The 18,255-nt window shown below is 39.5% G+C and overlaps 1 protein-coding gene across 1 annotated transcript in view; it reads left to right on the top strand.

The window, feature by feature from the left end:
* LOC309560294 (vascular endothelial growth factor receptor kdr-like) overlaps positions 1-18,255 on the top strand; it is a 269,627-nt gene that overhangs the window by 193,499 nt on the left and 57,873 nt on the right. Inside the window, exons 15-18 of the mRNA XM_082263898.1 lie at positions 1,647-1,769; positions 3,311-3,417; positions 8,256-8,391; positions 15,464-15,568. Coding sequence (XP_082120024.1) covers positions 1,647-1,769; positions 3,311-3,417; positions 8,256-8,391; positions 15,464-15,568 — 471 coding nt within the window. The remainder of the gene's footprint in view (positions 1-1,646; positions 1,770-3,310; positions 3,418-8,255; positions 8,392-15,463; positions 15,569-18,255) is intronic.

Here is an 18,255-nt window from a genome sequence, read left to right on the forward strand (position 1 = left end):
TTACCTTTTTAAGTGCTTTTTACATCCTCATAAATCTTACCTAGCTTTCCCCTAGTCTGGATTGTTAGGGTGGTGGGGGGGGGGGGGGGGGCAGTGGAGTACTGTTTACCAAAATTAACCCTGTCTGTTCTGTGCCAGCACATCCCATTATTAGTAATGTAGCACCATCCTAGGTAGGTGCTAGGAAAACTATAAGGGAGGCCCTGTCTGCTATTTGTTCAGTCAGGCTGTCATGTGTTTCCAGGGTGTCTGTTGTGTTGGGGAGTCTCCACACTGTGTCCAATAGGGAGTTCCTATTGGACAGTGGAGGAAACCTAACCAATAGCACACCAGGGCTTGAATCTATCCCAGAGGGCAGAATCTGCTGCAAAGGACCCTGGGAGAGGGTATAAGTCTGAGGGGAACACATGACGCAGTGTCTTTGGCCAGAAGCAGAGTCCCATGAGGAGGTTGACGGCTGTCTCTCCTCCTGTCAGCGGTAGTGAAGGTGTCCTTGGCGGTCAGCCTGAAGGACAGAAGGTTGAGCTGAGCTGCAGAGGTTTCCAGGAAAGCAGTGTCATGAGTATTGTAAACTGCCCAGGGGTCTGCCTAGGATAGGGGACCACTCAGAGGGATCCGGGAGCCAGCTAACCAGTAGAGAAGGCTTAGCAAAGGGGGTGCCAGAGTCTAAGCCCTGAAGATAAGTGTGTGAAAGAGGGTGCCAGTGCGGGCCCTGAAGCGTACAAGTGTTCAGCAGAGCAGCAGTGATAAAGTAGCTACCTCAGCCAGGAGTGCCTAAGGGAGCTTCAAAAGGACTTTGAGTGACAAGGAGGTGATCAGAAGTCAGTCAGTGTTAACAGGCAGCAGGCCAGCGTTAACCAGAATTAACCGGCGCTGGCCGGCATCCAGCCAGCATCAAGTCAGCGCCAACAGGCATTTTTTTAGTTGTCCCTTGTAAATTGTGCATAGATGAGCCAAAGAAGTATACCACTCATCCCTTCTCCCATCCAAGTTCTCAATAAATATTAAAAAAAAAACAAAGATAGTGGACTGGTCATTGTTTCAGTGCTCACACTTGGAGAAACATGCATAAAGATACTTTTGTTGCACCCGGTGACCCAGGGGGACCCATATCCAGCAAAACAGTTGGGAATCCTGCTACAGTTGTAAAGTAGATTTGAACACTGTCTGCCCCAATAAAGGGTTAAATATCTCAAGGCTTGGGTTCTGCATTGTATGTTAATGCACCTAACAATACTGTCTCTAACTTTGTTCCTTATCTTCACATCTATTCTAAGCAATAGAAGTTGCCTATAGAGTACTATGTATAAATCTGCTCCAAAGAAACAACCAGAAAGGAAACAAATATGTGTAATCTATTTTCTAGGTATGCCGTGTGACTGGGAACACATAGCAAACATATAGTAGGGATCCTCAAATTTGTCTGCAAAGGTGGAAATACACTTTAAACACAGGCACTGTTGTGATGTATAAGTGTTAAGTGTGTATACATTGCTATTATATAAAGCAGATTTTGCATAGCTTTGAAAATAAACAAGGTGCTATTGTAATAATACTTAACTTATAAAATACATACCTATCTTGCTGTGTAAATTTAATCTATAAAATACAGTAAAATACATTTTTTCCACATTATTTTTTCATAGGGATTACTTATAATGAAAACCTGATCATCGAGAGGGTAAAGAAGGATGATGAGGGACTGTATTCATGCCGAGCAGTTAATGAAATGGGTCATGCCAACAATTATGCCTATGTTACGGTTCGAGGTGAACAGTTATCCTTATAGTTTTATTATGTCTCATGGTGTTTTAACATGAAAACCTTAACCTTTGATTTAATGTTGAATGTGCTGTGAATGTGTATATAAGATGTGCATGGGGGCAGCCATATTTTCTAATTGCACACATAGGTTATGTTTCCTTATTTTTCCATGCACTATAATCTCAATGGATGGAGTAGGAAAGGTTCGAACATCTGTTAGTTTTTTTATTGCTTTTTTGTGTCTCCATTGGGGAGATTTACCACTACATTCCTTTCCCAAAAACTTCACAAAAAAATAAAGTATATCTCTCCCAGTGAGAACAAAGACCAGAAAAACTTAGAGGTTTTGACCTTTCTCAAGTCTTTACATTTAGATAACTGGCCAGGGAACAGAGAAGATACAGATTGCAACATTAATAATGAAAATAATTTCTGTGTCCCCATTGGGAAATTTACCTTCACATCATGTCCCAACAAGATTATGGCCCAGCTACACTAACACTATGGCAAGCAGGGTCACCAATAGGGGGTACCATCGGGCCTCCTCTAGGGTGGACCCAGACCGCACGGGGAGCAGTGTGGCTGGACAATTACAGAATGATGCATTGTCTGTCTGTGTCTCTCCCTCCTGCAGCTGAAAGCCGGTTTCTCCCCTTCTTCCCCCTCCAGGTTTCAGATGCTGAAGGGAGAGAAACAGACACAGTGCATCTTTCTGTAATTGTCCTCCTGTCCCGCTGCACCCTCCCCCTCCCTGTGCTGCCCACATCTGATTCCCCTCTCCTCTCCCCCACAGCGCCACCAGCTTCCCTCTCCCGCTGGCTGCTGCGGGCACAAAGAAGGATAGCGAGTGGGGGAGAGGCCAGTAAATTACATATCTTTTTTTGAATTAGACACAGTGAGCAGTCAATACGGATCTCCTGTGTCCATTAAAAGCTGAGCATAGTAAATTGTGTTTACTATGCTTCCGTTCATGAATGAACAGGAGCCTCTGTCTTCTGTTCATTCATCTTCAGTGCAGCTGAGGCTACAGAGAAAGGAACTGAAGAATCTGTGTCCTCAATTCCTTTCTCTGTCTCAATGGTTTAAAAAAAAAAAAATCTAAAAAATGTAAAACATAAAAATAATTTATTAAAATTGTAAAAAAAAACAACACATTTTTCAAAATTGGAAAAAATCATTTACATTTTTTAAAATGTTTGTATTTGGGGGAAGGGGTTCCCTGTCAGGTAGGCTGTACGGGACCCTATGTTTTCTAACGGCAGTCCTGATGGCAAGGTACCAGTAGCTGAAAGGTAAGCCAACTAATAAAGTCAGACCACAGCATGCAATACAAAGAACTACTGTATATGGTATCAGTATGGAAGATGCTTGTACTACACCTTGTTTGAAGGTGATTAGAGCATCTAAGTTGTGGACATAGTATTAGTAGGCGCTTCCCTGTCACAGCTACGATGCGGTGTGGTTAAATGATGTATTATTCGTTTAAGTATATGTAGATTTATATTTTTTTTAATGTGAACTTGTCATAATCTGAATTGTATGACAGGTGGAGAGGAGAAGTCTAACATAGAAGTCATCATCCTTGTATGCACAGGAGTGGCAGCAACCTTGTTCTGGCTACTTCTGACTCTTTTCATACGGAAGCTGAAAAAGGTATGAAATTTTACCTCGTATGGCATTAAACTGTGTTGGTGTTGCTTGAAAGAAACAAACAAGGTCTTGCTATTCCTAAAAAGAGAAGAGCCTAAAGAGAGAAGAGCCAAAATTAATGTAAAATTCACCGGTGACATCAACAGTTTATGAGAACAGTTTTCAGTAAAATGCATGGGTACAACTATAGCCATAACAGACCATTTGCCTGCTATGGGGTTGGGAGCCACCTTTCTGCACAGTGAATTGTGCAGGCAATAGAAGTATTTAACATTTGGATGAATATTCATAAAATGTTGGAATCTTTATTCAGTGGCTATCAAAGAAGCTAGTATTCTGTATCACTAAAGGAATTGCCTTCAAGATAGAGATTATAGAGATGGCCCCCTAACATTTTTGCCAATGAGTATACAGTGTTTACATTTATTGTCATTTTTCAATTGTAAAGAAGTGATTTTCAGGTATTTCTACATTAAAGTGTACAGGCTAGAGTGAGTGGACTCACGGCCTAATTTCATTTTTGTGCCTAGGATCCCATCCATGCATTATATATTCTTAAAAACTGTACAGTTCTTTTCAATCATACAGATCAGAGATGGGCACCTCAGTGTGCTGTGTTTTTCCACAACTTAGGCCTTGTTCACACATGCCGATTACATGCATGTCCCGTGCAGGACCATATTTTGCCAGCACGGGGATGTTGTTTGCATCCCTGTTCCAGCAGTCCCGTTTTTTTCTATTGGGACGTGTGAGTAATGTCACCAAACTCACCTTGGGTGTGTTCTGGGCCATGTACCCGCACCTGCATGAATGTCATATTGGCAGCAGCAGCTGTGTCCGTGCAGATTCTGCAAGCTAATAGACAACAATGGGGTTGCCGGCACAAGGATGCACACAACACCTGTGCCAGCAAAACACAACTCATTTAATCGCCCCTTGTAAATGAGGCCTTAGGCATGCCCTATAGGACTAAATAGTAGCAAATGTAAAACTTGCGCATTGTGTTGTACATGAGCTTTGCATTTGCAGAATCTTTACCTTAAAGTAAAACTAAAGGAAAAACTTTTTCGTTATAGTTTTCAATAGAGTGGAGAGGTATTGAATGCCTGTCAGGTTTTTATTGCTGTCTGTATCCCTTTTAGAGAGATTCACCCTCTCTGTTTGTGTAGGCTACAGTTATAATCAAGGGTGAAAGAAAATCCCAAATTTTGGGTTGTCCTCAGAACAGCAGTGGCGGGGAAAACTTCCAATGGGGATAAAAGTTCTGGTAAACTTTTTGACAGCCAGGGGTTCCCTCCCTTTGAGGGATAGCCAGGGGTTTCCTCCCCAAGGGACACAGATAGCAAAAACAAGTGACAGGAGCATTAACTCATTCCTACAGTAACCAAAAAAAAAGTTTTGCATGTAGTTTAAACACACTTCTAGGTGAGAAGATTCTGCCCATTACTTTTTTCAACAAGAGAACAAAGGTTCTGACAAGACAAATGAGTGGTGGCATGGGTTTTAGTCTCTTCCTTAGCAGAGTTATTTTAAATACACGCATGATATACATACAGGATATACATACAGAGTCGGGCCACAGTCTGATCTATAGTAGTAGCAGCATGGCATAGGCAAGAACAATGGTTAGAACACAACCCCAGCCTGCTGATTGGCAAAGAATGAGCAGAAGCTGATGAGGTCATCTCTCACATTACTCAGCTTTCGCCTCCTATCAGCGTTTTCCTTGTCAGTACATGAACAATTCAACACAGCCTGATTGGCTCAGAGAATTGGTCCTCTCTCTTCCAGTCTGAGTGCTGCTGTGCAGGAAGTCACTTTATTACCAGAAGGTTAATATAGAACAAATTCATGTGATATACTAGCTGCATTTAAAAACAAACTAGGGTTTACATAGATATAAAATTATATAAAATGAAAAGAAACAGTGGTCACCTCGCACCCCACTTTGGTTTATTCTGACCCTTCCAGAGTTCCAATCTATTCCTGATCTGATTTTCTGGGTACCCAGAGGCATTAAGAATCTTGACCATATTTGTACTCGCGGAGACTGATCACAAGTCCTGAAAAATCACTTTATTCTTCCTAACTACTTTTTTAGGTACTTACAGCTCCATCATGCCTATTGCTCTTAATTTGGAGTCTCCCCAATAGGTATGGAGGCTTTGGATGTGGAATGGCTCTTTATCTAAGCCATTGTCGAGGTTGTACAGGGCTCTCCAGCCTGCTGTACAGGTTGGCATGGAGCGTCTCTGCTCCGTGTGGCAAACAGTTGCTCCTGACATTGACAACGAGGACTGGGAAGATCTTTTGGACTACCCTTTTTGCAATTGGTAGCTTGTAGGGACAGGTTAATCCAATTTAAGTTGTTGCACAGGATTTATTTGACACCATATAAGCTACAAAGAATATACCAGTGCTGGAGATGTGTGGGTGAGCCTGCCGATTTCAACCATATTTTTTGGACTTGCCCAAAAACTAAAACTTTTTGGTCCGAGGTCTGACCACTGTTGAGATCCCTCTGAGTGTCCATGTCTGTTAGCTTAGTCTGGTGGACTCATTGGCCTTTCATTGGCCATTTAGGACTCTTATTGATTTACTGCTTTTTTATACACGCAAGGCTATCACCTTAAAATGGAGGTCCGGGGAGGCTCCTACTTTGCTCTCCTGGAAAATTCTGGTTCATAAAGTGATACCCCTTTATAAAGCAACATTTACTTCTCGTGGATGTCCCCAGAAGTTTAACAAGGTGTGGGACCTATGGCTTGACTCACATAATTCAATTTTGGTTTTCCTTTAACTCCCTGGGTGGCTATCCTTCCTTAATGGTTATGGTTGACTGAGAGACACTAGTCTTTACCAGGGTGGGTGGATAAGGTACATCCCTTATTGTCTCTATTGTCTATATTGAAATATGTTTTTTGAAGACAGCACAGAAGTGACTCAATTTTTACTGTTCTTTACTGCTTACTCCTTTATTTAGTGTTGAGTAGAGTTTAGTTAGGAATGTTTTTGTATTGCTTTGTTTTACCTTGAGCCAGGGAATGCCCAGAGGCTCTGTTTTATACTACTTAACTTTTCTAAAACCAATAAAAAAAGAACTTTAAAAAATAAAAAAATAAATAAATAAAAAGACAAATGCCAAGAGAAGTGAATATGACAAAAGACATGCATTTGTTGATTTGATGAAAGTCCAAAGGAATATTCACTAATAAACAGTGGCATTTTCTGCTGAGCCACAATAGTTCTGATTTACTGTAATCTAAATTAAATTCTATGCTCCTATCTCCACAACAATCACAATAATTAAGTTATACCATGTAAAATCTAATTTTCATGTAGTTATTTAAAATTGTCAGGGCTTTGGCAGCAGATTTCCGTGCAGATGCCAACTGGTGGAATGCTGCACTGGTAAAAGGAATATAGCATTTTTTTAGGACAGTGTCCCGTCTTCAGGATAGTCTACATCATCAGATTTTGCAATATGCATATAGCTAGTAAAAGGGAATTAAATTAAGTAGAACTCATAGCAAAGAGAAATTAGCATTGGTGACACACATACTTCTTACTGTTGTACCTGGCAAGGATTTCTTTTTTATTTTGGCCAGCCATTCTTGTGATGTACACACCTTTGCCTGTCAGTGGAGTCACTTTGCTGCTTTCTAGCTTAGAATTACTGCTTCTTGGGTCAGCTACCTGCTTAATGGACAGAGGTAATATTGCTGAGGTTCCGCAACAAGATTGCTTAAAGCCGAATTCCCAGAATAAAAAAAATTACCCTTTCAGCACTGCAAGGGTTAAGAGCTTGCCAAGTCTAGGGGTAGAGGAAAAAGATGTAATACTTACTTTGTTCCTCGCTCTGGCATACTTTAGGTGCTGACCTATTCTCTCTGATGCTCTTGGTTTTGCATGAGCCCTCACTGTCCCCAAAAACAACGCAGGACCTTTGGTCTTATATTGTTTGTGATGACCTCACAAACAGAATGTGACCACTGGTCAGATCGCCAAAGAGAAGCAGCTTCAGGGGACTGGTAGCACAGTATGGAGGAAGTCTATTGGAGTTAGAAATAAGATAAGTATTGCAGCTTATTCCTCTACCCCTTGACTAAAGCTTGCCATACTTTGATTGAAATTTGGTTAGTCAATTTCAGTCAGTTTGTGGACTCCCCTGCTAGGCAGAAGTCGATTGTTTATTTGACTTCTTGGAAAATTGTCCAATGTCCCGGAAGAGAGTATTTCTCCATCATTGTTTGTGTGGATGGAGAAATCTTTTCCAACCGGCTGAAAAAAAATTGCGAGCATTTAATGGCACCATTGTAAGGGTATTTTGGGGTATTTTTTTGATGCCTGGGGTGGTGCTTTAATTGGGAAATAGTTGTGTCACCTGCCTAGCTGTAAGAATGGAAAATGTTTGTAAATCAGAAGACTGGCTGTAAAGAATTACAAATAGTACATACATTAGCAAAACACAAATGCGCAAATACATACACGTGCCTGCATATACATACACGCGCGGGCGCGCACACGCGCACATGCACACACACGCGTGCGTACACACAACATATACTTGACTTCGAGTCATCATGCTTATTTTAATGATATTGTAGCAAATCAGGTTCTATACTGTCTCTGGTGATTGTCTATATTTGTTGTGGAACTACCTTTCCAATGTGTTATGATAAAAAGTATATATATATATATATATATATATATATATATATATATATATATATATACAGTATATATATATATATATATATATATATATTGCCTAATTTTATTCACAAGGAAAGTTCATTGCATTGTATGAGCAGTTTTTAATTAGTTTTTCTTGTTTGCAGCCACATGCATCTGAAATAAAAACAGGCTACCTGTCCATCATAATGGATCCAGATGAAATGCCATTAAATGAGCAATGTGAAAGGCTTCCTTATGACAGCAGCAAGTGGGAATTTCCTCGTGACAGGCTTAGTCTAGGTATGTGCAGTCTGTGTTATTGTGTTCTCTGAATGTATTTCACTATCTTTCATTAGGAAACCTGATAGTTTGTTATATGCCAATTTTTAACACATTCTTTTGGATTTTCATTTCAAGTGTCAGTTCACATAAAGCAGATAGTTAACTTTTTGGTGGATCCTGGAAAGGCTGAATAATGCACAGGTTTCATTATTACATGATGACTCCAGAAATTGGGTCTCTGCACCTGAACTCCTGATTCACCCAACCCAGTTATCAGATGGGACTCTCACTGTGGCTATTCGATTTTGATATATGAAAAGTGATAATGGTATGAATAAGTAAGCCTGGGAGATGTTATCAAGAGCTATAACATTGCAGTAAGTTATTCGACCCAGCAGTGTTCATGTATAACTAAACTATCTGATTTGGATAGGCAGATTTTTTTAAAGGACTGTTTCAGTATGGAAAATGAGAGGTACCAATGTTGACTTGTTTATAAAGCTAAAGGGTTGTCATCCTTGTCCTTCCTTTCTCAATAAGGGGCTATAATACAGCAAAGTTAAAGGTGGCAGCAATAATGGTTGAACCTTAATAATCATTGAGCATTTCCTGTTCTACTGTTAGATTCCCCTTCTACCAAAATGGGAAAATAAAATCTAGTCCAGTTGAGCCCAGACCTACAGCTGGTGGAAAACAGTCAAGGTGGATATTCCAGATTAAGTTTATTGTGCTGGATCAGTAAAGTTAAACAGTTCATATATAAGTACCATTTTCTTCACAATTTAGTAAAATATTCAGACACCACTTTTTTGGGCTTTTGCATGGGGATGGAGTTTATTCCTGAAAGCAAAACAAAAGGAACATATAGTACTTGTCATTGGTAGCAAAACGGCATATTATACATATGGTATTTATCACTATAGGTTAGTTGAGATACTAGTTAGGTTAGTTGAGGCCTCTGATGATGTCAATTTAATGACGAAACGCGTACGGCGGGTCAGGACGGACGACATGAGCACGCTACTATACTGCGGTTATTAAAACTTTGGATGTTATCTATGCCGGTTTCTTCTTGTATTATGTAAGTGCAATACTTTTAATAGAACTATCTTGATTGAACATACTATACCATACTAGTTTATTTCAATCTGAGGTGGCTCGACAAAATACTTCTAGACACAAGTGTTTTGGAACAACATCTATGCGAGTTCATGCATTGGATCCTGTATGGTTAATCCTGGTATCTGGTTATTAAGGAGTTGTCTGCTATTATTGACCTTTCTATGTCTAGAGGGTCAATATTGTCTGGTAAGAGTCCCACTTTTACTCACGTGGTGTGGTGGTTAACATCTTTTCAAATTACCCCATGGGTGTTTGGATTAGCTATCTGTATCATGGACTTTTAACTGGACTATGAATTTTACATGATTACCTGTAATATTTCTTTCATTCTTTATACACATCAACATTGGCGCAGCCCATTTGTCTTCTAGTTGAGATACAACACTGTTCTGTCACCCATTGATTAGCCTCTGCCACACACCAGCAAATCTGGTATCCATCTCTGTGCATTGGAAATCTGGATTTCGACACTTAGTCAAACATTCTGTTGAAAGTTTATCAAAGCATTCACATTTTCCCTCTTGCCTGTTTTATTGACACCTGTTACCTATATGATAATGTTTTGCTGTGCGTTATGTCTCCTGATGCATAAGGTGATTCTTTACAGAGAAAGACTGAAATTACAGATTTTGCTTTTCAATTGCTTAATGGTTGATTGTAACTATAAAATAATGCTGGAATTTTTCAGCATAACTGCATATCTGTATATCTGCATACTACAGCATTGCTGCTGCTTTCACGCCCTTAAATTCTTTGGAGAAATGAAAGAAACACTCTGGTCAAATGTCAGAATGTTACAGTTAGACTCTTTCATGGGTCTCAGCCTACCTGCTGACTTTTCATATTCATTGTGTGCAGCTGGCTGTCATTATTTATTTTTGTATTCTTTATTTTTATGATTAGTCATGAAAAATAGTCAATAAAGTCCCCTTATTTTAAGCTTTTTTATTTCTTAAGGACAGGAGTTCCACAGCAGAGAGACATGTGACAGGATGCTGCAGGTCCACTCAGAAGCTCTGTACAATCTATGTACAAACTGTAATCTCAGTACAAGTTAGCTCTGATTAAGGGTGGAGTGTATGTAAACTCTAACAATAAATGTCTCGTATTTGCTCCGTTTTGATCTGGTAAACATACCACTGAAAGCAAATTATTATACCTGTTTGACAAAAAATAGCTTTTCATCTGTCTCTGGACTCCTATCAGTTCACAATGATCCCTGCTATGGGCTACACCCCACCCCCTGTTGTTGAGCAGAGAGTTAGGTGTTATGTAGTCTTCACACACTCCCTTACTATTGTGACAATGCTGCTCAGTTCAGTTGTCACTCTACAGCAGAAGGTGTGTTAATGGCAGGATTAACAGGTTAAAATAAAGGAGAAAAAGAAAGCATATTCACATCTAAGTACAAGTAATCTGAAATACTCTCAATTTTTTTTTCTTGGATTTGGATACGTTTTAAGAATGGTTAAATATATTAATATATGGTTAATAATAGTTAATAGATAATAGTTCAATGATAATGGCTTTCAGCACTAAAGTTCAGAAAAATCAGTTTGAGGTTATCATTAGTGGTTACTTAATCTTTTTACCTGTTGCTTAGAACCACTCTTATTAAGTCCACAACCACAATTAAACCAAGGAGGATATTAAATAAACTCTCTTCCAGCGCTAAAGTGCTAAAGAATAAAGGTCAAACCTTTAACTGGAAACTCTTCTTATACACCAACTAGTTCCAATAATGTAAAGAAATCATTCATGGCTTTGCAGCGTCTTTCAGATTGGGGAAATCTTCAATCAACACTATAATTACCAACAGGGGGAAAGTACCGGCCTCAAGCAAAACCTTTATGAATAAAATTCAATAAAATACTCACAGAAGGGGTACAATTACAGGCATGTAACCATCCATCATACCCCGTGGATAGGATCTCGGGGGACAAACCCTCTTCCTCTGCAACTCTAAGCAAGAAGACTTGTTCCTTGAAATGCATAACTTGTTTAAATAGAAGATTGCTGAAAGGGTCCTTCAATTGATCATCTAAACCAGTCTTTTTCAACCAGGGTGCTCAAGGACCTTGTGGTGCCTTTGGGGTTTTACAGGGGTGCCTTGGCAAAATGCCTAAAAATTGCTCCAAAGTGTCCAACAAGTGTCAACAAGCCAGGTAGTCGAGGAATACTACCTTTTGTTACACAATCCACAGTTTTTATTGTACAGCATTACAACCCTGGGCACTGTGAGGACAAACTGCTCTCACCCTAACAATCAATAATGTATTTGCTTGATATGGAGAACATCAGGGCCCTGCATCCTTGTTTGCCCTTCTCCAGCCCCTTTCCATCAGCACTGGGGTCACTTTAGCTAAGTGAGGGAGAAGAGGAACACTGGAATATTAATCCATACCAGTGTTTAAAATGTTTTTAGCTTCGTGAGAATAAATCACCTCTACTGTTGGGTGTTCTACATGTGTGGATGTTGCTGCATTCTGTAAATATTTTTGTTTAGCTCTTTGCATTTTAGAATGGGGTACTTCAAGACTGTGTTAAATTTTAAAGGGTGCCTTGAGCGAAAAAAGGTTGAGAAACACTGATGTGGGAAGGTCCTGTCTATGGGATATATGATGAATCATTACATGCCTGTTTTCTAACACTTCTAATTAAAATTGGATTTCAAAGGTGACCAAGGTGTTGCACAAGGCTGGTATGCTCTCTCTTTTTGTGATTATAGTGTTCAGTGAGTATGTTAGATGTGAATATTTTCTCTAGTTCTAATTATGTGTTGTTTGGGCTTTTGAGATAAAATCATAGTCACTAAGGTACTTGACTTACAGGGACTTACATACTTGTAACACCATCTCAAATATCAATCTCCCCTGAGCTTAGTAATAGTCATGAAGGATGGTTATACTTGCAAATGTATATCATATTCAGTTAGAGTACTAGAACAGGAACATGATTGCTTGTTCTCCATTATTACAGTATGGCATTATAAACTGTTATTCTTAGGATCTCCTCTGGAGGAAAGGTTAAACAAATTCACCTTATAGTAACTTCTTATACATTTATTTACATACATGCCCTATGTGCTTGTCTTATGGTATATGTTAATCTCTCTGTAAGCTGTCATCACATGGTGGGCTTGTTCTTATCTCTGTTTGCCAAACTTTGGTTTCCATCACTAGGGAGTAATGAACTCATCACTGTAAATTCCATCATGACCTCTACATTCTTTCACCCCTGAGTAACTGAAATTGATCTTTCTAATCTACATACCAACACATAAATGTTGACCAAGTTTCCTTACCCAGAATGCAGTCTTAGTGGATTTTGATTTGCAGTCACATAGCAGAGAACACAAAGCTAAAAAGTAATAACTCACATAAACTTCTATTTAATGCCACACCTGCTCTGCTACATTGTCAGGAATGCAGAAAAAACAACACACATGCACAAAGAAAGAATGAAGGATTTCTGTTAACCAGTCCCCTATTTATAAAAAGACTAGTATCTTCATATAGTCTACAGTACATACATAATATCCACTCCAGAACTATCATGGGCATAAAAGGTTTACTTATTAAACATTTCTGTTTGCTCTCATACTTATATTTACTTACATTGAGCTTAATGCTTTAGTGTGGGGCCAAGGGTCATCTGAAATCTGTCCATCTCACTGTGCCTGATGTCTTACAGTGTATCCCAGCTTCAGGATGTTCATAGCAATATGAAATGACAATGTCCTACAACTGTATAGATTTCATTTATTTACTAGTCTTTATTATCTGATACACTTTCAGTAGTTGGAAGACAGTGAGAGGTAGATTTACTAAAGCAGTAGAGTGCAAAATCTAGTGCAGCTGTGCATGGCAGCCAATCAGATTCTAACTTCAGCTTGTTCAATTAAGATTTGACAAAAAAAAAACCTGTGTGTGTTACTTACTCTGAGGCCCCTTTCACACACGGGGCCTTCCCAGAAGAGTTGAAGCTGTTATAGTTGCAAAGGGTAGGTCAACTCAATATTGAACCCTATGGACTAAGACTGAGATACCATTAAAGTTCATGCGCATGTAATGGCAGGCGTCTCAATACCTTTGACAATATAGTGTAATTCCTTGTCTTTGCTTGTCTCTATTCTGGATGGAGCAGCAATGGAACCACCCTTGGACAGCAGCATTGTTAATCTGGGGAGAGGGTAGCAGATTTAGATGGACTTCAACTAACACTTTTTAAGCAGTTACAGCAACTGTTTTTTTTTTTTTTCCATTTGGGATAAAGGTTTTACATAAATTAATTAAAGCTAAGTATTGTAAGCACCCCATCAGTGTTAAATGGTTTGTCTCAAACCTCCAACTGCCTCTTTCGCTGAACAACTTGGTCTGTTATAGAACGTTTAAATATAACAGACTTATTGTCAGGAACATCAGGTAAAAATAAAGGCAAAAAAAGCCTAAAAATACACAACTAATGTGCAGCCATATATCTAAAAACTGGTAAGCTGCAAGATATCAATTTTTTGTTCCTGGATTTAAAACTTCTTTAGGCTGGGTTCACACTGCAGATGGATGTGGCTGACAGCAGGGGTTCGGTGTGTCCCTGTTCTCCATTTCAGGGACAAATCAGGCCCAAATTTTTGGCTGGATTCGGACCTGAAACAGAGCCAAAGATGCACAGGACCTCTGTGCAATTCGCTGTGCAGCTGCTCCGGGAATGTGTGAACCGGCTCCATTGAGAGCCGGTCACAATCTCCTGTCATGCGAATTGGATGCGGGGAAAATGCTCTCGTGTGAACCCAGCCTTAAAGTAATAAAAGTAATATTGCATTACAAAGTATACAGGGCTGGAAAAAATGGTATAAGGCCTCATGCACACTGGACGTTATAAAATCGGCAGTAGCTTTAGCTGTAGAATGCCACGTTAAAAATGTTTTTAATGTTTTTTAGCAAAACTATACCCCCACAAAAGCTTATGGCTCAAAAACCCTCATAAACACCGAATAGCTGCGTTTTTACAGCTGAAAAACTCCTCTTCAAACCCACTAGTTCTGGGTTTTTTTCTAACTAGGAAACGCCCCTTCCAAAAAAGGCTGATAAAAGCCTATGGGTGCATGGACACATAGGATAACATGGTGGGGGGTTTACTGGCTGCAGAAAAAACTATTGAAGCCAGAAACAGCAGCTGTAAAACCATCCAGTGTGCACAAGGCCTAAAGCAGGGTGTAATAAACAGTTTACAATACCTTTTTTCTAAAGAAAATCTTCAGGTCTCTTGTCCGCTATGCTTTCCCTTGGCGCTGCATGGCCTTTAATTAAATTTTCAAATTTCAGATTTACAACCACCTTAAGGAAAACTGAGTTAATCTTTAGGTAGAACACTTATGAACATACTGCTGTATTTGTTATGAAATAGGATATTACTGGAACAGTTTCTTTTTTCTGTAAGGGAAACTGTAAATTATGTCCTGGCTAAAGGGGTTTGGTAATACTAGCCTACAACATCCTTCATTGTAAACACAGGAGTTGTCAATAGCATCAAGTCCTTTTCAGTTGTAATTACTTTTGTATATACTGTTGTGTATGATGTGGTATTTCCTACAAACAAGTTAAATCAAGTTTAATATTTAAATTGCAGTATTTGCTGTGTTTCGGTAAGCTCTGCTAACTGTACATATTCTCGTGTTAAAAGTATTTTTTAATTAAACTCCGTTAGTTTGTTTTCCTTTCTTGTGAACTCCCCTTTCTGCATTCAGAGCTGATTTATGAAAGACAACTTGACCACCACTGGCAACTGGAGAGGTTGTTTGAAAAATAAATAAATAAATAAATAAACTGTATAGGTTGCTACTAGCAAAAGCTCCTATACTGCACCAGGTTTCATAAATCTGCTCCTAGATGCCTTTGCATGACTTTCTTTGCATGTACCTATGTGTTTTTTGTCTATGCTGTGGCTCACTGTTGACTTTAAACTGCAGGTAAAACTCTGGGCCATGGTGCTTTCGGGAAGGTGGTGGAAGCCTCTGCTTTTGGCATTGATAAATGTTCAACATGCAAAACTGTTGCTGTTAAGATGCTTAAAGGTATCTACTACTTGGGGTTTTCCATGGCATTTCTATTTGGGTTTCTCTGTTTCTCTTCATGTTCTTTGTGCTACTAAGCACAACTAATTATTTTTTGGGTAATGTGCAAATTTGGTGTTTGACCAAAATAATATTTTTAATTAGTGTAGAATATGTTTTGACTTCAAATATCCAATCGTGTGAAGAAGATTTATAGGATATCCCATTTACCTGAATGGTTTTGGAGGAAACATTTATTTTATGGACTGAGTCATTATTATTTTAGTTAGTCACCCCTGGAATGCAAAGTACAAGTAGGAAGATGTCAGTCCGTGTTCCTTTAGAAATGTGCGCAAAACATGGTAGGCATTTAAAAGAATACATCATTCAATACGTTTTCTTTTAAGTATATAATTGGCTCTACTGAAGTGCAACACTGATCCATGGACAGTACTATCTCTAGCCTATCGTTTCTCATTAGCAAGGGTCTGCTGGTTATTCACAATAAGTAGGCTGAAACAGTACTGTCCACGAGATGGTATTTTGGCTCTGCAGTTGTGGTGTGAAGACTTCATTGGGTGGAAAATGTGCTTTAAAGTGAACCTCTGCTTTGCCTATGTAGAGCAGTGCAACATATTCACTTTCACATGTACACACCTCTGCAGTTATGCTTCCCACTATAACTATAGACAATATTTATTTTATTATGGATAGAGTAAAGGAGGGTTATAACCCCTGTAAGGTTTATTTTTGCCATCTGTGTCCCATTGGGGAAAATTACCTTCACTTCCTGTACCATAGCTAAAACAGGAAGTGAGAGGAAATCTCTGCAAATTAAGGGAATCTCTTGTGGACCCCCAGGTCACTAGAACTAGTGTCCCCCTTGGAAGATTTCCCTTCTATTACTTTTCTGGGGACAACCTAAAAATTTGGATTTTCTTTTACTTTCACTTTAAATGATAATGATAAACAGGACAAATAGAGAGGGTGAATCCCCCTAACAGGAACACAGACAGTAATAAAAACTAGAAAGTTTTCTAATATCTTCCCTCTATCTAAAACTAAAAAACATTTTGCCTTTAGTTATACTTTAAGCCTAGTAAGGCCCATGGTTGGTGACCAGGTTCAATGTAGTCTTGTTTTAAAGTAAACCTGTATAGACCCTTGGGTTTTGAGGAGAACCCATTGCCAAAATGTAATGAAAAATCACATGGGGTCCCCCTCCAAAATCCATACCAGACTCTTATCTGAGCATGCAGCCTGGCAGGCCTGGAAAGGGGGGGTGAGCGAGCGACCCCCTCCTCCTGAACCATACCTGGCCACAGGCCCTCAACATGGGGGGGGTGCTTTGGGGTAGGGGGGCGGGGGACAAGAGCCTCTTCCCCACAACCCTGGCTGGTTGTTATGGGGGTCTTCTGGAGGGGGGGCTTATCAAAATCTGGAGGGCCTTTAACAAAAAGAAAAGGTGTAGTGTAAAAAATGACAGTATCCCCAAGTAAATCCATCATCAACCATGTCCACTGCCCCAGATGACCCCAAAAAATAAAAAAAACCTGTCTAGCTCTGCTGTCTGACAGTTCTTAACCACTTTTGTACTGCCAGCCGAAGTTTTACGTCGGTACTTAGATGGTAAATACCGATAGTTGCCATAACCCTGGTATTTTCTTACAGGGCCGGCAGTCCTCTTTCACAAAAAAGTGGTCCCAGTGGAGGATTTGCAGGATCACTTTTATGGGCGGCGGGAGAGGTGGCCCCCCGCCGCTTCCTGGTCATTTTCCCTTACTGGAGCCGTTGGTAGTGGGGAAAACGATCCAATCTGTCCATGTCCCAGGCAGGAAGTTGAGTGAGGGCAAGATGGCCCCCACTCTACACTATGGCCTTGGAGGACTGGAGCGACATCATATGTCGCTTCTTCCCAACAGCCTTAAAGGGGCCATTTTTATTCTTGCTGAAACAAATTACTTTTTTTTTTTATTTTTAGTGTAGATGTGAGATCTGAGGTCTTTTTAACCCCAGATCTGATATTAAAGAGGACCTGTCCTGCTTATTTCTATTACAAAGGATGTTTACACTCCTTGTAATAGGAATAAAAGTGCTAAAAAAACACATTTTTAAGGGACAGTGTAAAAAGAAAAAAATAGAAGGTAAAATAAATAAGAAAAAAAAATGAAAAAAATGTAAAGTGCCCGTCCCTCCGAACTCGCTCTAGGGTCTCTGCTGATAAAAAAAAATTACGGTATATTTGGGAGTTCTAAGTAATTTTCTAGCAAAAAATACTGATTTTAACTTGTAGATAACAAGTGTTAGAAATTGCCCTTGTCTTTAATTGGTTAAATAACCTTTATGGCGTCCTCGGCCTAGCATGGCCCTGGCCAACGACAGCTAATGACTCATTGGTTGTTAAAGACGAGGCGGACACTCACTCCTTAACAACAGGCTAGTGACAGTTTGTTATGGAGGGGAAAAAAATTATTTTCCCTAACAGGGGCACAGACAGCAAAAAAAAAAAAAAACTGACAGGGGTTCTAATCCCTCTTCACTCTATCCAAAATTTAAAAAAAAAGAGTTTTGCTTTTAGTTATACTTTAATCGATTGTTTTCTGCCAGGTCCTTCTATAATACGTGCAGGAGAAAAGAGTTGACTTCAATATCTAGATGTCCTTTTTAGCAATTGGGAAAACTAATCTGAATTCCAGGGCTCTGACAAT

The sequence above is a fragment of the Pelophylax lessonae genome (assembly GCF_965119305.1).
Source record: "Pelophylax lessonae genome assembly, chromosome: 7".
Lineage (NCBI taxonomy): Eukaryota > Metazoa > Chordata > Amphibia > Anura > Ranidae > Pelophylax > Pelophylax lessonae.